At 34.4% G+C, this 20408-nt stretch overlaps 1 protein-coding gene across 1 annotated transcript in view; it reads right to left on the reverse strand.

Moving 5' to 3' along the window:
• LOC120534123 (kielin cysteine rich BMP regulator) overlaps window positions 1–20408 on the reverse strand; it is a 314528-nt gene that overhangs the window by 126185 nt on the left and 167935 nt on the right. The window contains 9 exon segments of the mRNA XM_039761428.1: window positions 3598–3691; window positions 5855–5961; window positions 6059–6214; window positions 6989–7082; window positions 7536–7621; window positions 11653–11752; window positions 14707–14797; window positions 15778–15863; window positions 17699–17778. Coding sequence (XP_039617362.1) covers window positions 3598–3691; window positions 5855–5961; window positions 6059–6214; window positions 6989–7082; window positions 7536–7621; window positions 11653–11752; window positions 14707–14797; window positions 15778–15863; window positions 17699–17778 — 894 coding nt within the window.

The following is a 20408-nucleotide window of genomic DNA, read 5'->3' on the forward strand; positions in this document are numbered from 1 at the left end:
TCCATTGTAATGTGTTTTGGTAAATCCCAGCGAGCAAACAGTGTGTCCAGGAAACCAATGAGGGACTCTGCTGTGACTGAGCCCATGGGAATGACCTCTGGCCACTTTGTGTGGTGGTTGTATGCTACTGCCAAGAAGTGCTGGTGATGTGGCACACCTTTTAATTTGCCACAGATATTAACTTGAATGTGTTTCCAAGGCTGATCAGGCCAGGCCAAGGGTTGTAAAAACAATACTGTACTTGTCATTTATTTTCAGTCCCGGAGTGGTTAAATCTCTTTCTCGCATGACGTATAACGTTGCTTGCGTTGTGAAGGTGGGGGGGGGCAGCTGAATGAACGCTAAGTAAAAGTAGTTGGGTCATCTGCTGGCTTGCTGCCGCTGATTCTGCTGGCAAGCTGCGTATTCTGTTTGTCGTGCTGCATGTAAATCATTTAAAAGCCTGTACAGCAGCTGTCCTTTTGCCACTTCGCATCTCTGTTGCTTGTGTTGTGAAGGGGGGGTTTGGCTGAACACATGCTAAGGAGTAGCAGTCAGATAATCTGCTGGCTTGCTGCTGCTGGCGAGCTGTGTATTCTGCTTGTTGCTTGTTGTTGATTTAAGAGCTGGGAGCACATGAAGCTTGTCTGCCAAAAGCATTCCAACAACTGCTAGATTAGATGTCCGTGAACTTGTTTTAACTGTTATCTCACTGTCTTGTCTCATGTGACGTTAAAGTATCTCTTGCGGGACGTCAAATTGTCTTCCAAGAAGATCATGTCCCTTCCAAGATTTTTCTTTTTATAATAGAGAGAAAGACATGCAGCTGCTAGCTCCCAAAAAAGCACTAACTCCCAACAAAATTTTAGACATTCCTAACATGTCACCCTTTCACCTATATTTACCTAAACCAGGGGATGCCAAGTTCCATTCTAGAGGGCCACTGTGATTGCATGTCTTTGCTAGAGGCTATATTGTTAAACAGAGGCAAATTACTGCTGCTGTTCAAGGAGTGAAGGCTCAAGCAATGTTTTCATGCTTGATTTTAATTAAAAAAAACACTCACCTTAATTGTTTCAGATTTAAACACATCTGCATTCACTGATTTTAATTGCTTCTTGTTTGCAGCTGCCACTTAACAGTGAGATACAAATAACAAAAGAACCATTGGTTTACCATCTAGCTTAATATTCCCTAAAATGAATAACTCTACAATGAAAGAATAACCAGATGTGAGAGAACTAAAACACCAACTGGCTTCCACATAAGCAATTGAGATTGAATAAAAATCAATACCCACTGTGGCCCTCTACAACTGAACTTGGGAATCTCTGGCTTAAACTGAGAAAAAAACATTAACGTTTCCAATTTTTCATGAAAGCTTATATACAACAGTCTTCCAACCAGCCTATTAACTATTTTCTCGACTTTCTCCTAATTCTTCCTATTTGCAATATGGAAACTAAAGCTGCATGCGATATTCCAGATTATTGCATATTATTATTGCATATTATTATTATTGATACCACTCAGTACCACCTTAGTGGTTCCTTTTACCACTTGGAGGTTATCTACTTCCTCACATGTGAAGAACAATGCGAGTTTAGAGCATCTGCTATTTTACTGTCTGCATTTTTAATTCCCTTTTACTAGCCCTGATGCACTTCAACTCCTCGTTGTCTGATTTTTTACTACTAAAATGCTGAAAGAATCTCTTCAGGTTGTATTTCACCTTATCTACTATATTCCTTTCTAACTGCCTTTTAACCTCCCTAATATCTTTCTTGAAGGTTACTCTCATGTTCTCATACACCCTACGATTCACATTGGAGTTATATAGCAGTTTTTGTTTTCTTTGCAGCTTCTTTTACAATTCTGTATTAAACCACTGTAGTTTTTTTTTAAATTTCCTATTAAGTTTAGATTTAGGTATGTACCTGTCCTGCATTATACACAAAACATTTTTAAACCTGTTCCACAGCTCCTCTATTGCCACATTATCAAAATTTGTCTTACCAAAATTAAACTTAACAGCTTTAGTCTTTGCATCTGCACTCTTCCAAAACACTGAGATTTGCATTATATTACAGTTACTTGACACTAGTGGTTCACCCATCTCTACACTCTCAATTCTATCCTGATTATTACAAAGTACTAAATCTAGACAGGCTTCACTTTGCATTGGTGCTTTAACATACTGTGTTAAAAAACAGTCACTAAATACTTCTAAAAACTCCTGCTCTTGCGCCCTCTATTTTCAAGGTTATCCCAGTTAATATCCAGGTAGCTGAAGTCCCCCATGACTATAATACCCTATAATAAAATTACATTACCAAAAAGATATGCATTGAAATTACTGTCTGCATTGGGTGGTGTATAACACTCCTAAAATAAAACCTCTTTCCCTAATACTTTCTAGACAAAGCCAAATGTCCTCTGTAAGATGGGGCTCATGGTTCAATTGAAGAGGACTTGTGTTTACCGTAAATTCTGCTTGGCATAAACAGAAACCACACCTCCTTTTCCGTTCTGTGTATCCTTCCTTAAAAAGGGGCATTGTCTTTAGCCAGGTTTCGTTATTGTTATAATATCATAATTATGGTCCGCTACATACAACTCAAACTTACTAGTTTTATTTTTGATATGTTTAGCATTAAGGCAAGTTATTGATAATGTGTAACTCATTTTACTTTTGCATTTAAAGTTTAGGTTAAAATTTACATTACTATGCATTTTTACACTTTAGTGTATGTAGTGTAAGCAGTTTGAACATGGGTAGGATGCTCAATAAATAAATGTATTGATATTTTTATTAGGTGTACATAACATTCTTAGCACAAGCACACATAAATGGTGAATATATTGTATGTATTTAATATGGTAATTGCTATGTAAATAATGATATTATATGGCAATCACTGGGTTAAAATGCATGAAATGGAGGTCATTACTCAAAAGTCAATGGGTAACAATTAATTTAATAATTTACATAACAAATAGCTTTTATAGATGTAGTTTTAAAATGCCTATGATTTGGTAAAAGCGAAAAGGAACTGCTGACTGCAATATTTAAGGCCGACATGAACATCTGAAATTGATTCAAAATGCTCTGTAACTTCACACATGAAATGTTCTGACTTTTCAATAATTTTCACTACTGCTTCTATTTCAAAATATAAATCACAGCAGAGATACCTTTGTGTGCTTTTGAACGTCATTGAAATATACTGATAATTATGGTAATTCTCTCTGCATGCTTAAGCTCAATTAACACCACACTTAAAATGTTTATTACATCCAAGAGGATTAACTTCAGCATATGCCAGAATGGCTGTCTATACAACATACAAGGGGATGAATGATTGGCTTAAAGAAGCACTTTTGGGAAGGTTGGTGTACAGTCAAAGCAAACTGCTAGTTTAGCAGTCTAGTTTAGCTCTCTACATGTTGCTTCCCAAAATGCTACTCCACATCCAGAATATAATGCCCCTGGTTCCCTGAAGAATGAAACTGAATATTTCCTAATTGTTCATCGTCATGATGACATAACATATACAGTATGCATATGTATAGGTTTCTTTCTTTCTTTCACATTAAGGATACACGTTTCAGACATACCTGGACACCTGGGGCAGCACTGACCACTTTTAATATCAGGATTTGAACAGTGAAGTCTTGGGCAGTTATTGGGAATACACTGGACAGTACCATCCTAAAAATAAATAATGAGATCATCAGAAGTCAGGTTCCTGAATGGTCATATTCCCACATACACACACAAAGATACTATACAGATACAAGTACATATAGATTTATAAGTCCACAAGCTCTTATTGAAATTTTTAACTTTTCGTGTTGTGAAGGCTGAAATCAAGGCAAATCATATAATCCTTTTCGTCTTTAATACAAACAATATATTAATAAAAACAAATCAGTCATAATTAAGAAAAATAATTAAAAATAAAAACTTGTCCACGTGTTCAGATCTAACGTATGGTGCGTTATAACTATGTTTGAATTTAAGAAATTGCATTTGATTATCATGTACAATGCTAATTTGCCATCAGCTGATGTCAACTAAAGTTATTATGATTAGCCCTTAATACAATCATCTGTAAGACTTTAATGAAAGTTGATTGGTTGGACAGGAGAGGGAAACAAAATAATATCAAAGAGTTTAAAAATACGAATACCAAGGAACACTGCAAAGACTATCATTAAGAAGTTCATGAAATATGACAGCACCAAGATGTCACAAAGATTACAATGTATTTAGAAAATGGATGTAGGGAAACTACCAATGAACTAACAGCAATGGAAAATGAGCTGAGGAATTTAATTTCTTCAAATCTCTAAGTATGAAGTCGGGTAACAAAGTATAAATCATTTGCAATAGAAAAGAACATTAAATTATCTCTTAACATTTTGTGAGACGATGCATTCAGTCTTCCAAAATCATATGGGAAAATGAGGGGACTGGGCACTCTAATGGTCTGGAATCCCTACAGATTTTATTTTTTTCTCCAGCCGTCTGGAGTTTTTTTTTTTTTGTTTTTTCTGTCCACCCTGGCCATTGGACCTTACTCTTATTCTATGTTAATTAATGTTGACTTATTTTATTTTCTTATTGTGTCTTTTATTTTTCTATTCTTTATTATGTAAAGCACTTTGAGCTACTGTTTGTATGAAAATGTGCTATATAAATAAATGTTGTTGTTGTTGTTATGATCTGGTTAAGACAAAGGCAGACCTTTTTTATTTATGGTTTAAAGCCAAAACTATTCATTACCCATCAAATATAGAACCTAGTTCAAACATGGTGATACTGGGAGAATCATACTATCAGGAAGAACAGCTCAAAATCTCAAAATATTTTAAAGCAAAGCTTGTTGCCAGAAATCTGCATGTAAAAATGTAAAATTCACATGTTCTAAGATGACGGAGAGGTACAAAACAAATTTATTTCCATCATCAAAGTAAAAGCTGCTTTCACAAACTATTAAAAGCCATGTACACTTACGCAATCAAGTAGTACTGTGCGTTGGAATCGGTGGACCTATGGTAATAACACATATCTAAAGCAATAAATGTAAGCTATACAAACAAAGATATAATTTTCTAAGTAATAGGGAGGATGCACTACCCACAGTTTCCCATAAAGTGGTTTCTTCTGATTTGTGTTTAAAGCAAATTCCAGAGATCATCTTTTGCAATTTCGAATACTTCATGTTCAATAAGTTGACAATGTTTTGTTATACTTTGGTATTCTCACCATTCTTAGAAATACTAAATATTAACTTATTTGAAATCCTCACCCTATTAGAGGTTCGTAACCAAATAAACAGCCAGAGTTTAATGAGTTCAATTTTGAGTTCAGTCAAATGTATGCATGAAATTAGTGGAAAAGAGTGACAATAATTTGTACCACACAAACTAAAGGAAGGTGGATATTATAATTTTGGCAGGAATAAAAAAAAATGTGATTTGTGTACCACATGACTTTCCTACAATAATTTGTGATCCCAAAATTTTGATTCAATCAAAATACATTTCCTCTTTGCATTTATTGGTATATGCAGTATAAAATAAAAATCTATGGGAATGATTTTGCTCAACATAGGCTTCTAGCACTTAACAATGCTAATGACTGTGGACAGTTTATCTTTGAAACACTTTGGACTAATCACATTATAATCATTATGATATATGTAAAAACTTGAGAAACAAATGCACATTTCTACTATATGATGAGAAGGGCCAGATAAATGATAAAGAAGCAGATACACTAAACGATTTGCAATATTCACTATAGTTTTTATCATTTTTTTAAATAAAGACATAATTAAAGCTATAAGACCGTCATATTTATAAATACCTGACACCGGCAGTTCTGGCAGGGACTATCTGGATCAATAAAGTCCTGTCCATTGTTATATATACGCTGATTATACATGCAACTGTCACATGATGCACAGCAGTCACCTGAATTAAAAAAGTCAGTGTAAGTTATGTAAAATATAGATTTTTTAATTGTTTAGTTTAAAAATGATTCACTTTTATATGATAGTAGAAGATTTACCTTTGTTGCTTTTGCTAGGATGCTGACAGGACAAGGGTGGACACTGAGAAACCTGGCAAATTACTTCTCCATTGCTGCAAGTGCAGATGCTACAAGCATCTTCGTCTGGTTCCCACTCTGCCCCTTCCTCAAACTCTACTCCATCTAGGATACAGACTGTAATCAAAAATGCTCAATGAGAAGGTTTATTGCAGTGGAATCAAAATAGTGCCATTTTACATTTGCGGTAAATGACAGCAATTCATGTAAAAATAACATGGTTTTGTCGAGACAGAAATGCAGCTAATGTAATGCAGGAGAAATAGAATTGAGCCTGTGATAATAATGACAATCATTTCTTAACTCCATGAAGAAGTAAAGACATACAATGTTGATTTTTTTTAGAAAGATAAAAGGGTGAGACAAATCATCAAATTAGATCAGTAAATAAATTAACATGAGAGATTGACAACTAATGCAGTAATTAGTTATGAAATCCAAAGAGAACAGAGGAACCTCAAAAAATAGCTTTTTCAAGACAATAGGTCTTAGCACTGCAGATAGGTCGGGGGGTTGAAGTAAAACTTTTGTTCTGTCTTTTCAAGGACCATGCAGATATGTACAAACATTGTCTGCTGCAATATTTAACATGCTAATGAAAAACTGATACAAAAAACTTAACATTTGCAAAAGGTTAAATGATTATTTCTTAAATTGTAAGAAACATATGAATACAAATAAATCTTTAATCATATACCTAACTTGAAATCATTTCATGTATACAGATGATATATAGTTTTAACACTATTTTTCAGCAGCAGCTTTACCTTTTGTTTATTTACATTCTTCAAATTTCTAATCATATTCAATAAATGTAACTCTTCAAAATGTTTTTCTTTTTTCAGTACACAAGGGGAACAATAAGAAGAATACAGTACTTCTACATACTACCTTTACATGATGCACAGCACTGATGTGGCTCTTTGACTGGGTTTGAGCAGTAGACAGCTGGGCAGACTTCCTCTTTACACCGAACATTACCACCCTTAAACAGATAAAGACTTCTGCATTATCCAATATATGTAAAATATGTGGTATGGTATGCTATACTTTATTAGGCTACTAGGAAATGCGAATGTACTTCATAAAAACAGATAATGATATGTAATGCATATCCAATAATAATACAGTACTGTAGTAATTCTCACTATTTCACAATGTGAATTAAACCATATGTGAATATACATATAACAAATACTGCATATACCTCCACAGGAATATCTGCTTATTACTATTTAAGTCTATTCTACCTTTGGCTGAAAACAAATATTGATAAAAATTAAATATGAATTTGGAACAAACAAGTTGGCTAACTGACAATTCACCTTGCTTTAGCTTTAAATAGAGTGTGTTACATGTTTCTGGAGAACTGCAATATGTTAATTGATTTGTACAATATTAAATTATGTATGTATTCAAACTAATAGCAAAAACTTACTTTACAGATACAGTGAAGGCAGGCACTGCTTCCAGGGGGTGTAAATTCCTTGCCATTGGGATAAATTCGTCTTTCATACTCACACACTAAAAATAAAAAATTGTTTGAGTCAAAATGTCACAATAATGATCTAGTTATGCAATACAGTTTCCATAATGTTTTAAGTAATTATTACTTTACAAAGTTTTCTTAAGCTTATTCTTTTAAGTATTTGTTCCACGGGTGCTTTCATTTTGAGGTAATGAACTATACCTCAAAGTTGTAATACTTCCTCAGAACTCAGGCAACTGAGAAACACACTCACTCCAGTTTAGGCTCACTTGGAGCCTGTGCCTATCTTGGTAGCAATTTGGTACAAGCCAGGGACCAATCCTAAGACTCTGGGGCTTTAAGACAATCAGTATTTTATACAGCATAATTAACGACATACACCATCAGAACAATCATCCTGCAAAACTGACTGAAATATGTAAAGGTTTAAACACAATAAAAACACTTACTTTTTATAAAAAATGAGCATGTATGAAGAAAGTGTTAAAATATACCTGAAAAATGTTAAGCATTATAAACAATCAAAACGTACTTTGTAAACTAAGCCGGTATTAGAAGGCAAAATTGCAAAAAAAGGTAAATCTAAAAACAACAGAGAAAATGTTGTGACAGGAGAAAAACAAATTTCAAATGGTACTCTTACAGCTAGCAGTACAAGTCCAAGTACAATATGAATACACAATATACATTGTACACAAAGTATAATGAATATTCAACATACAAAGCAATGATTGAATAAGTGGGTTTTCAAACTTGAGTTGAACATCATAACAAGAAGCCCTAGTAAGACAATTCCAAAATGCAACAGACATATAACTGAATAACTGTTTGCTAACAGTTTTATATACAGACTAACCACACTATCTGTTGAAGACAGGTAACAGAATATTTACAAAATATGTGCTCTCTCTTGCCCTATCTGCACTTTCATTTACTGTTCCCTGTATTCATATGTAACTGGTCAGGTTTTCACCAGCAATCCCTCTCTCAAATGTGTTCCTGTAAAACCTGCTACTCAGACTGTCATTTTTGATTTGGCTTTCTTGCATCCTGTCCATTTTTATTTATTTTTGCTGTCTCTGAAGGTGACTCTCTGCATGCCTCCCATGCTATTTCTCTCCTCCTCATGTGACTCGCATTCATAGTTCTTCTTTCATCACGTCACCTAAGCCAAACTGACCAATCACACCAAAGCCAAGCTGAAACATCACATATATAGTAGATTTTTCAACAGTAAAAGATCACCAAAATTTGCTTGACACTGATGGGACTTTATTTGAATTAAATTCAATAAAGTTTGATGTTCTATTACACTTGTTACATAAATATAAATAATTGGTACTAGGACAATAATTGATACTAGGATATACATAATATAGGAGTTTCTTAATATAAAACTGCACAATATTTTAAAATTTTTAACCTTTTCCATTTTTAAAACATTCCAGTTCTCTACACAAGTTTGTTGTGCTTTTCTTTATTTACAGTGTTCATCAATTCAAACAATCCAACTGTGTCATTAAGAAGGTATAAGAATTAGCTTTTCTCACAATATGATTAAATGCCTAGCCTGCAGGGTTCCACATAAGCCTTTCTAAACACACATAAATATCTTTTGCTCTAGTGCTCACTCTGGTTTAAACTTAATCACAATTCCAAATATCTACACCAAAAACAAATTACATATATAACAGTATACAGATAATTCTATACATTTACAGTAACTCTGAATACTTAAACACAATTCATTAAAGAAAAAAACTCAATCAGATGTATCTATGTCTCTCATCAAAAATGCTTTCAGGAACAATGAACATCCTCAGAGTGTGAGTCACAGTAAGAATAAAGACTTTGCTTCAAGAAGTAATGGCATTCTTTATAACTTTAATAATCACCTTAGTGCCTGCTGGAGAAAGAAAGCACCTGTGCGAACATGCACAACAATTTTTTAAACAAACAACAGATACTTTTTTCTCTTCAGATATTATATGCCTTTTTACCTTTATACAGTCCTAACTCCATTATTGAGAAAATTGTGAAATACCTTTTAATTCAGTTTGATGGACAGATTTGGGATCTACTGTATTTTAAGTGCATTGTGCCTAATTATTTAATAATTGCTTCTTCACATGAAATATAATGGGATTAGAGTATAATTCAATAAAAACATGTAAATGTCTAACTTCCATAACAGATCTTCAGAATCTCTTCCCACTAGCTTTATGGTTTCACTGCATTTAATAACTAATTACACAAATAATCAGACTGCTGTTGACACAGACATCATTGGAATTAGTAGTGTGTGGAAATGGTTTACGGTAATACATAACTCTATTACAACATCAAATTACTTTTAACTTGAGAAACATTGACTGGTATAGTTATAGTTGAGTGCTGTACCTTTAAAATGTTACATTTAGAGATAGGCAGAGACAAAAAAGGCATTGAAAGTATAATGGACAGATATAGAATACATAACAATGAGTACTTCACACTGTATCATGTATATAAGGGACACTCTGGAAATACAGATAACTCATTATAAAACATCATTAGTTAAATGAGGGCTGTAAATACACAGAATATTTTATGGTACTTGCATTAGGAGAAAACACATTGACAAGGTTTGCTTGGCCTAATGAGAATTATAATTTTATGTTAATGCAATTACGTATATTATATCTTGGGAAACACTACATACAAGCAAACTATTGTAATCTGCCCAAAGCAGAACCAAGCAAAACCAACTGTTCATATCAGGAGCCACAATCAGTTACCCTGGATTGATTTAGTATTACCACATGATCTTATTGGTTCTTTACTAAATAATAGAAAACTGGAGTTCCTATGGAAAATCAGTGTGAGCATGGTAATTAAACTACAGAGCAATAAACTGAACTGGAAACCAACCAATGCTAGACTGCTAGTCTGCCCACTTCAGGCACCATGTTACATAAACACAGACTAAAGTACAGTGCCATAGGATCATTTCTTACATTCTTTTATATTTTATTCAACTTATTTCTACCTACCTATTAGATCCACTTTCTGTGTAAATCTACACCTTAATTATTTGCAACCCATTTGTTTTGTAAGTAACAGAACAACAATTTTTAAATCCCAGTAGTAGCATTTATACTAATTATAAATATCTGTATTAGAGGTTTTCTCAAAAGCTGACACAAAAATAGTTCAAATGAGTACAAAGACAGCTTCATTTTCTAATAAAGACTTGGTGCCTTATCCATGTTTGCCAAATTTATGTTTTCATTAATGCCTGATAACCTGAATTAGTAACATTAACATAAATGAAACATTTATACAAATATATCCACACAACAAAGTGTCTTTGAATTAGGCCAACTATACAAATACTAGACAAGGAGGCGAATGTAAAAAAATACAATAAACAGAAAATGCACTACTTATCTTGGGTTTCACTGTTGTATCCAATAATAGGCACAAGTCCCTAGCCTTCAAACAGCTTTTACTTCATATTTTTGTTCTAGGTTTTGTAAAATAATTCTTATTATTTTTTACTTTTTTCTTGAATTACATGAACTTTTTTCTTAGTAGATTTCTCTTTAGGCTTTGTTAAATTTATATATCGCTTCGTTTTAAGTTTTATCTTGACGCCATCCTGCTTTAAGCAGTCACTACTATTCTGTGGAGTTGTTAGGATGCAATGACTAATTACTAGGAGACACAGCCCCGGACATTGTGCCACATGTAATTTAGTGTCCAAGTTTGTGGATATACGTTTTGCAAGTGCCTTACTATTCATTTTCTGTTTATAAACTTTTTCTTAACATTTACTGACTCAGGCTTTTGAAACCTGTTCTTGGTTTTAAGGCACAATTGTTAGTCTTACTGGTAACAAACCCATGCATTTTGTTTGTTTTTCTTCTTTTGCTATGTTTCATCTTCTGTTCCACTCTATTCCTTTTGACTGCCATTTTGTCTTCCTGTCAAAAAGCAGCTGGCCTATAAAAAACTTGAGAAATTCTATCTGGCAGTCAGAGTGAAAAATACCTGAGCAATACTTCACTTGTTATTTGGTACTTACTATCACAAGTGGCGCAGCACTGCCCGGTCAGCTTAGCAGGATGAGTGCACATAACTGGAGGACAACTTAATTCCATGTGTTCACATGTTACTTCACCACTCTGTGTTGTGAAAGTAAACAAGAATAAATACAGGAAAAACTGTAATTCATGTTGTTGCTTCTCTAATAAGTGCTGCACTTAGAAATAAAGACTTTGACCCTTTGGTTTATACAAACAATGGACTCTGTCCCATACTTGAAAGCTGAAGATATACATTTCTTGTCTAGATTTAAGCCGCAGAATGAGCTTTCAAACCATGACAGCATATTTTAAATGTGTGTAAGAGTGCACCTATTATATCAAACCTTTTATTTTCAGACATGTAGGGGTTCGCCTATTAGACTGCACCTTTTATTTTCAGATGTGTAGGAGCATACCTATTATAGTGCTTTTTCTTTGTTCAGACATGTAAGTGTGTACAATAGACCCCTACAAAGTCACGGTTCAGAGTCCGCGGCTTCAGTCATTCGCAGATTTTTCCTCAGAACCTATCTAATAATTGTTAATGGAAACCGCAAATATCCTCCGCAATTTTTAAGGCTTTTATCAAGGCAACACTGCACTGTAGAGAGAATGAGAAGCAACTGTAATGGAAAAAGCAGCTTGGGATGGTGAAAGTAACCAATAGAATTTGAAACTGCCACTCCCAGCAGTCCCTGCAGTGGCTCTGATTGGTCTGCTGAGGGTGTTGGGGTTGTTGAGGTCAAAGGATGTCAGCATGGCTTTTAAAAAGGGGGCCGATGACCAAAAGCAAAAAAAAAAGTTTTTGTAATTTGTGTTTCAAGTTCCTGTCTATCTGCCCTATGTTGGGTTACCTGTACTTATTCATTTTGTCCTGGATCGTTTCATGTGTCTGGATTGTCTGCCATCTGCCTGTGTAGATGAGGACTGTAAGTGGATTCATGGCCTTCCTGCAAAGAAAGGAGCGCTCCTGAACCCGTCTTCATTATTTCAGGAACTAGTGGTAGGACTATCTTTACATTCCCATTTAGCGTGCGGATCTCTGGAATATCTATTTTTATCATTGCATTTCATCTGTTGCCATTTTTCATGAACTTTTTCATGATTTACTGTGTGTTGTGTTTGTGCTTAGTTGTATTTAATGTGTAATCCCCGTAAGGGGTACAGGGGTGGTATCGTTGTTTTCTTATTTCATTTGTCTTCATTACATTCTATATTTGCTGTTTGATTACCGGTTTGCTTTGTTTTTGTCTCTGTTTGTGAGTGCGCGTGGGACGAGTCAAGGCTGGGTGCGTCCCTGGAATCTCCACCATAAAAATAAATAAATCACTGTCTTCTCGACAGTGTGAATCTTAGTGGCACCAGACCACTACAGTGTTATTCATTTTCCTTGCTGCTGATTGACTGTGATACATCTCCAGCTGAGTATTCTTGTGTTTTCTATTTACTTAAAAGCCTGAATAGCACCTGTTCGTTTTGGCTGATTTCTTTGTTTCTCTCTCCTCCCCCAGACATTCTCTGCTCCTGTTGGGGGTTGTACTCCCCTATGATGTTTGTCTATTCTTTAATCGATAACTAACTGAATACTGAGCTTGTTTTACTTCTGAAAGAGACATGCTTGTTTGAAGTGTTTGAATAAAGTTCCTGTCTCTACAATCTCCTGTGTTTCTGTGACCGAAGCATGACACCCTGCAGTACTGCAGCCTCACTGTCCCTGGGATTGAGCTGCTGCACTAGACTAGCCTGCAAGCATCAGCGCTTACCTCTGTGTGCTTGCGTGCAGCCAGTTCAAGCGCAGCTGGCTCAGTGATTTACTGAGTTTCATCCATGGCGTCAGTTGCACTTTGTACATATTGTTCAAGTAGTTTTTAAAATAATTTTTACATTTCATTAGCAGTGTGTAAAAGATCAGTGTTGCAGTAAATGTGATACTATTTGCATGAAAAAAGTGTTTCATTAAAATTTCAATTTTTCTTTGTTAATTGTGACATTTACTTAAAGTGCAGCAAAAAAGTATTTGGCGTCCAGGGATGCATTAACCCCCAAATATGTGGCAGTTTAAGGGTTAAAGCCCCAAGATGCCGCCGAAACAAGCTGCACCGTCTAAGGCTTCTGGCAATGAAAACGTGCTTGCATAAATTACAGTACATATAGCAGTAACATTGGTATTTTACATTCTAGCACTGCAGGAGACATAGCAGTACAGTATACAGGTTTACCGTTATATTCTTTATTTTTAGGTAATATATTAAGCTGAGTTATGAAAAAACTATGAAAATAGGCATTTTTTTAACCACATCCAAAAATTTGCGTTTGTTCACAATTAGGAACATAACCCCCGTGAATTGTGGGGGTGTACTGTACCTATTATATTGCATCTTTTATATTCAGGCATGTAAGCATGAACCTATTATATTTCACCTTTTATGTTCAGACAATTACACTAAAAGAGATTTAAAAAAAAATTTAAAAAGTGTTTTTCTCACCTGCATAATGAAAACAGGCTAACAGGTTACCTCACAAAAGCTGTTGCAAGGTTTAGGTCAAAAAAAACAGAATTTATATTTAGACACATACTCTGAAATATCTAAAATAAGTATTCTGCCTTGACAGTTCAAAATAACAGCACATCCTGCATGAAACTAATAAATGCATTTTTAATAATGTGGAATTTTAATTCATAGGATGCAATTAACCAATGGAGTTTGACCCAGGGATAATAAAGTGAAAATGACTTAGTGTTTAATACTTAAAGATAAAATAAAGGTATACAACAATACAAGAGAATAACGACAGTTTCATTCTGCAATACATTAAAATAAAAAGCTTCTGAACAGCACTAAATACCAAAGGACAAATAGTCCTTGATTCATTTTGTAACTACAAAATATAGTGAGTAAAATACTTAAGAAAAGATTTGCAAAAATAGAGAGGGCAATTAATATCTACTTTGTTAAATGATATAACAGGAAATTGCTTTTTCCTCTAAAAATACAAATCTGGAAATTAAAACAGCTGGATGGATTTCATAATTTAAAAAATGGTTGACTTACCAAGCACCTGCAGCTCAGACAGGGGTTATGTGATGAAATGAATGATTGACCATGCACAAATGTTTGAGACTCATAGTCACATTCTTCACACCTAAAAACAAAATTAACAGATAATCATACACCAATCTTACTTTCCTCTAAAATTAAAATGTTTCAATATTATCAATTTTTGATTTTGAAAAGAGTCTAACTTGGGTCACTGGTATAAGGCACGATATATAAACATAGCCAACATAACAAAACACTGCTGATAAGACGATCTTCAGTATGTGAAGTAAATTACCTAAATGTATGTACTGTAAGTATAATTAAATGAAAGAAAGTCACTCCAAACAAGGCTCTAACAATCTATCCCATTCTCTGCTCACCACATAGTTGCATGGTACTTGCCTGAATTTTGCTCAGGTTCACAATATGTCAAAATGCTCCTAGTACATAACATATTTAACAATGTGTATTTACCATCTCAGATAAAAAATTCTCTGAACACTAACAACCAAAAAACTCCAGCACCTATTATATTTTAAAATCAGTATTTACATCTCTAGGCGGCAAGGTGGTGCAGTGGGTAGCACTGCTACCTCGCGGTTGGGAGTCCCGGGTTCGCTTCCTGGGTCCACCCTGCGTGGAGTTTGTATTTTCTCCCTGTGTCTGCGTGGGTTTCCTCCGGGTACTTCGTTCTCCTCCCATAGTCCAAAGACATGCAGGTTAGGTGCACGGACGATTCTAAATTGTCCCTAGTGTGTTCTTGGTGTGTGTGTGTGTGTGTGTGCATGCCCTGTGGTGGGCTGGCGCCCTGCCCAGGGTTTGTTTCCTGCCTTGTGCCCTGTGTTAGCTGGGATTGGCTCCAGCAGACCCCCATGACCCTGTGTTAGGATACAGTGGGTTGGATAATGGATGGATGGATTTACATCCCTAAGTAAATAAAATGAAAGCCATGTCAAATTCATGTAAAAATTATGAATTATTGATAATCAAAATAACACTGTTTAACCATTTACCTGCTTGACTGCTACAGCTGAGAAAGAATTAAAAACATTAATACTAAGATAGCAAAATAAACAACCTCACCGTGGGCAACAGTCACCTGGTCTCTGAACAGGTCTGGTGCACTGAACAGGAGAGCATGGAATAGGGTTACAATGGACATCTCCATTCTGTTTTGAGACAAACCAAAACACATAACCCAGAATTTTTGCAAACATTCACTTGTATAAAAACAAAGTGTCATATAAAGATGTGCTTGAACTGGAGGCAACTAATATTAATTAAACATTCCTTTAGGTATGAGTAAAGAAATCTCACATAAACCACAGATGCAATAAGGCTGTTTTGCTAATAGAAGAGCTTTAACAGTGTTATCTTTGGCAAAATAAAATATGCAGTATTTGCTGAAAAAATATTTGTGTCTATCAATCCATTTAATGTGTTCATATTTTTCATTAACTGTACATAAACAATGCCCCATGTTATTTGTAAGGAAATACATAAGCAAAATTAAACTGTTAGGAGTACATGACAGGTTCCATGTCTCAACATGTGCATCAAGGCAAGTTTATTTTTGTGTAACCTTTTGACTCCTTTTTATTAAAATAATTTTTAGTGTTGATTATAGAGTTCAGTATCTAATAGGTGCTTCATTACATGTCTGATGGACTAATGCCCCATCCAGGGCACCTTCCTTGTACCTTATGCTGCTGGGATAAACTCACACAGGTTTAAGAATGTTATATGTTGTATTATAAATCAAAGACTCCCAAGATGCAAAAGTCTTGATGGATAAGGATTATATTCATGGATATAAGTTTCAATCATGGATACAAAGCCTTTATTGATTTTGGACATTTTGCAATTTAACACCACAAAGCTAAGGACTAATTACCTGATCTGTTTATGTTTTGAAAATGTTCTTTGAATGTTGGAAGTTTTTGTGCTCAAGTAATAAATGTTAGAATTCCTTGTTCTCCAGGAAAATAATATTAGAAGTCTTTGTGCTCATGTTAAAATTTTGGAGAGTTGGGTAATTGCGGACCTGAAATGTTTAATAATATGAACAAAGAGTTTCAAAAAATTACCTTGCTGTTCTTTGTTCTCAATTTGTATATAAGCTGCAGCAGGTTTGGTACAATTTGATAATCTTTTGAGTAAATAATCAAATATGTAACATTTATTATAAAAAATGCTACATAAATAAAAAATAGTTAATATAATGTATTCTAACAAGCATTACTAGTTGAATTAATCCAGCCAGGTACACAAAAATCCAAAATACAGAATTGAATATTTTTTTCTGTATGCTAACTGGATTGCTGATATTAGTTCTGAGTGGCAGAAATTAAGGCACAAATTATTAAAAAAAAAGGTTAGAAATAAAGCTGAGGTCTTAAACTGTAACTTCTTTAGAAATAGATACATCATTAATCATCAAAATAACCAGAATTTACTATCAGGAATAACTGAAGTCAAAACCAGAAATTCATACAGTCATACAGCTTGTTTAAAATCAGGGAATAATCCAGTATCTTAAATAGGGAATGTGACAGTTTAGAACCAAATAATGAGAGACTATTTGATACAAACAGCTGCCTATGAGGAAATGCAGGCAAACTAAACAACAGTCTACAGACAACCACACTTCAATGATCTTTTTTTGGCTACATAGAAAAGACTCACTTATCATGATGCAGAAGTGTTGCATGTAGATTAGCACATGTAAGTAAGAATTTTACTATTCCCTGTACACGTGCCAATAATTACCCTAATAACCCTAAGAATCTTAACAAACAAACCTGATTTTGCCTGTAAATAATTGGTCAACTGTACAGATGAGATACAGGGAATGTAGCTAATGCTTAGATTTTGAATCAGCCTGCTGTAAGGTGAAGAAGAAAATTAGGATGCTACTGACCAAATGTGGTTAGGGGAGTTTAGAGTATGTGGATCAGCCATCTAAATAAGAACAAAACAGTGTCTGCATCAATTGATTTCTTACCACACAGACACAATTCTGGCAGCGATCTCCATGATGCACACTGGCACCATTTGTGTATTCCTGCCCATTGAAGAGACAACCTAAAAAATAAAACCATAGAAAAGATTTGCTGACATTTGATTTTTAACACTAATTTATAGATCATAGTTATTTTAATGATTTAAAAGGTTTTAAAAAGAAAAATAATTCATAAAAATCACAAACACATGAAATATTTCTTATTTATTTTTAATGTAAATATTTTCATTAAACACACACTAATGCCATAACAGATTATAAAAATTCTACCCAGGTAAAATTGAAAAATCATGTTTACTGTGTTTGTTTGCAGAAAACTAAAGTGACAAAAACCTATAAAAAACATTATATAAACAACTGTTATATAATAAAAACTTAAGGCCTGGGTGTGTGCCCAGTCCCTGTCACCATTCTATTTGGTCAGTTTGGCTTTAATGATGAGATTGAAAAAGGAAGTGCGAGCAAGAAACACTCAACAAAGAGTAAAGGCATAGGGGGCACATTGATAATCACCTTCAAAGACAGGAAGTATAAAAGTGGACAGGAGGTGAGCAACGCATCTTGAAATGATAGAGTTTGAGAAGCAGGCTTTATAGGAACTCACTCTAGAGATGAAGCGGCAGGCAAGAGAGATTAAGACACAAGAAAATATAGAAGAAAGGTGTAGGACAAACACTGATGTTGCACATAAGGCAAAACAGATATTTAATTTTTTTTTATTAGCTGTAAAGTGGCTAGTACTTAAATAAATGAATAACCAACTGAAAGAAAAAAATAGGTATAAACTTGCTCAATAAGTTAAATTACTGTATGTATTATGTTTTAGTGAGAATGTAGTGAAGACCCTGAAATAATTACTATTTATAGCATTTCTAAAGAAGTAACATTTTAATAACTTTTTTCAGTCATTTTAAAAATAAGTTTAATTAAAACCTTTACTTCCTACTTGTTTCTGGGAATAAACCATTTAGCAATATTCTATTGTTGATGTGTTCTTAACCCTTACAGGGACATCCTAAGGATGGAACACCATGTAGATTTATCAGACAATTTTGGTAGATAAATATTTTAACCAGTGTAAGTGAAGACAATGTGCAAATCAGTTAAAATTTTAAAGGCTCTCCCTCTTTCAATTTCTTGTCTTTTATTTTGTCTGTCTAATGTTATTATCAACTTGTTCATGGAAGGAAAAAAGACCACATATTAAAAATCAGCATTACTATAATCAAAAGCAGAAGGTGGTATGGTCTTTCATCATTGATTTTCATGTACGCTACCAGATTGCTTATATTTGTAATTTGAAATAATGGAAAGAAGAAGACAGCACTGAATTCACACCAGCCTGGTTGGATCTGAACAAGAAATCTTGAAAAAAGACCTCTCTGTATGCTCTGATGTGTTTTTTTGGTCAGGAATAATTAATCGCCAATATACCAGTAATCAGATTGTTCTTTGTTCACTCAAAATATGAAGACAATGTGGAAAAAGAAAAGTCTGCTAGGCTACAACACTTCCTATGCAACTGCATACTGAACTTCCTAAACAAGTTTGCTGATGAAAGAATAATAGTACAGTGGAACCTCGGGTCACGGCCATAATTCGTTCCAAAACTCTGGTCACAACCCAGTCCAAGTATCACATAAAAACTTTCAGAAAAGACACAGATAAAACAAGTGCGCTTTTATTCAAGAACTTAACCAAAGTAAATGGAATTGAGATAGGGTATGACACACACACCCACATATACATCTGCTTGGTTGGTGTAGAGGTAAGAACTGCTGTCTCCAAGTCGAGAGGTGGCGGGTTCAATCCAGGGGCTTTCAGGCATTAACTGTTTTGAGTAGTGCGCTGCTATTTATTACTACTATTATAGAGTAAAAACATACATTTGATTTATTTGAGTCTGTAACAGCCTGTGTAAATTTATAGTACTTGTAAAAGTTAGCGTTTTGTTTCATTATTCACTTTTATTCTCTAAGTCACATTCAAGCGTCCCCTCGATCTGACACTGTTAGCTTTCAAATAAAGATGTGCTATAACAGAGGTGAACTCATATGAATGAGGGTTTTACTTCGGAGAAAGAGAACAGAAGCCCTCTCTGCAAGAAATGTCCACTCACACATAAGAACAAAGCCAGATCGAAGGTAATTTATCTAGATTTATTTACTTATCTTCCAGTGAAGTGTAAAGTCCACGAAACAGTAGACTGCAGAGCTTTTGCAAAGTTGTGTTTTGATTATGTTTTTGATGGTCTTTATATGCTGACATATTAAGTAAAAGCCAGATCAAAGGTCATTTATCTAGATTTATTTACATCTGCAGCTAAAGTCACTCTTGTACTGAAGTGGCATTCCAACTAAAGTCACTCTTGTAAGTGGCATTAACTAAAGCTGCGTCGGTGGGAGATGGGATAGCAGGCTGTCTGCTACCGGTGCTGATCAACACATTTGCAAAACAAAAGATGCTGATGAGGAGGTGTGAGGGAATTTAAGGTGGCCTAGGATTATAAGTTTTTCGTAGGCTTCAGGGATTCTAGTGTTAATTAGTAACAGGAAAGTTAAATTATCTTGCTAACCATAAAACTATAAAATGCAAGCAAGGGAAACAAAGGGTTATCTATATATGAATGAAGTACCCTGTGGTGTGTAAGATGTTGTATACAGAGCAAATAAACATTTAGTTATTACTAATT

Source organism: Polypterus senegalus, chromosome 8, assembly GCF_016835505.1.
Source record: "Polypterus senegalus isolate Bchr_013 chromosome 8, ASM1683550v1, whole genome shotgun sequence".
NCBI classification, from domain to species: Eukaryota; Metazoa; Chordata; class Cladistia; order Polypteriformes; family Polypteridae; genus Polypterus; species Polypterus senegalus.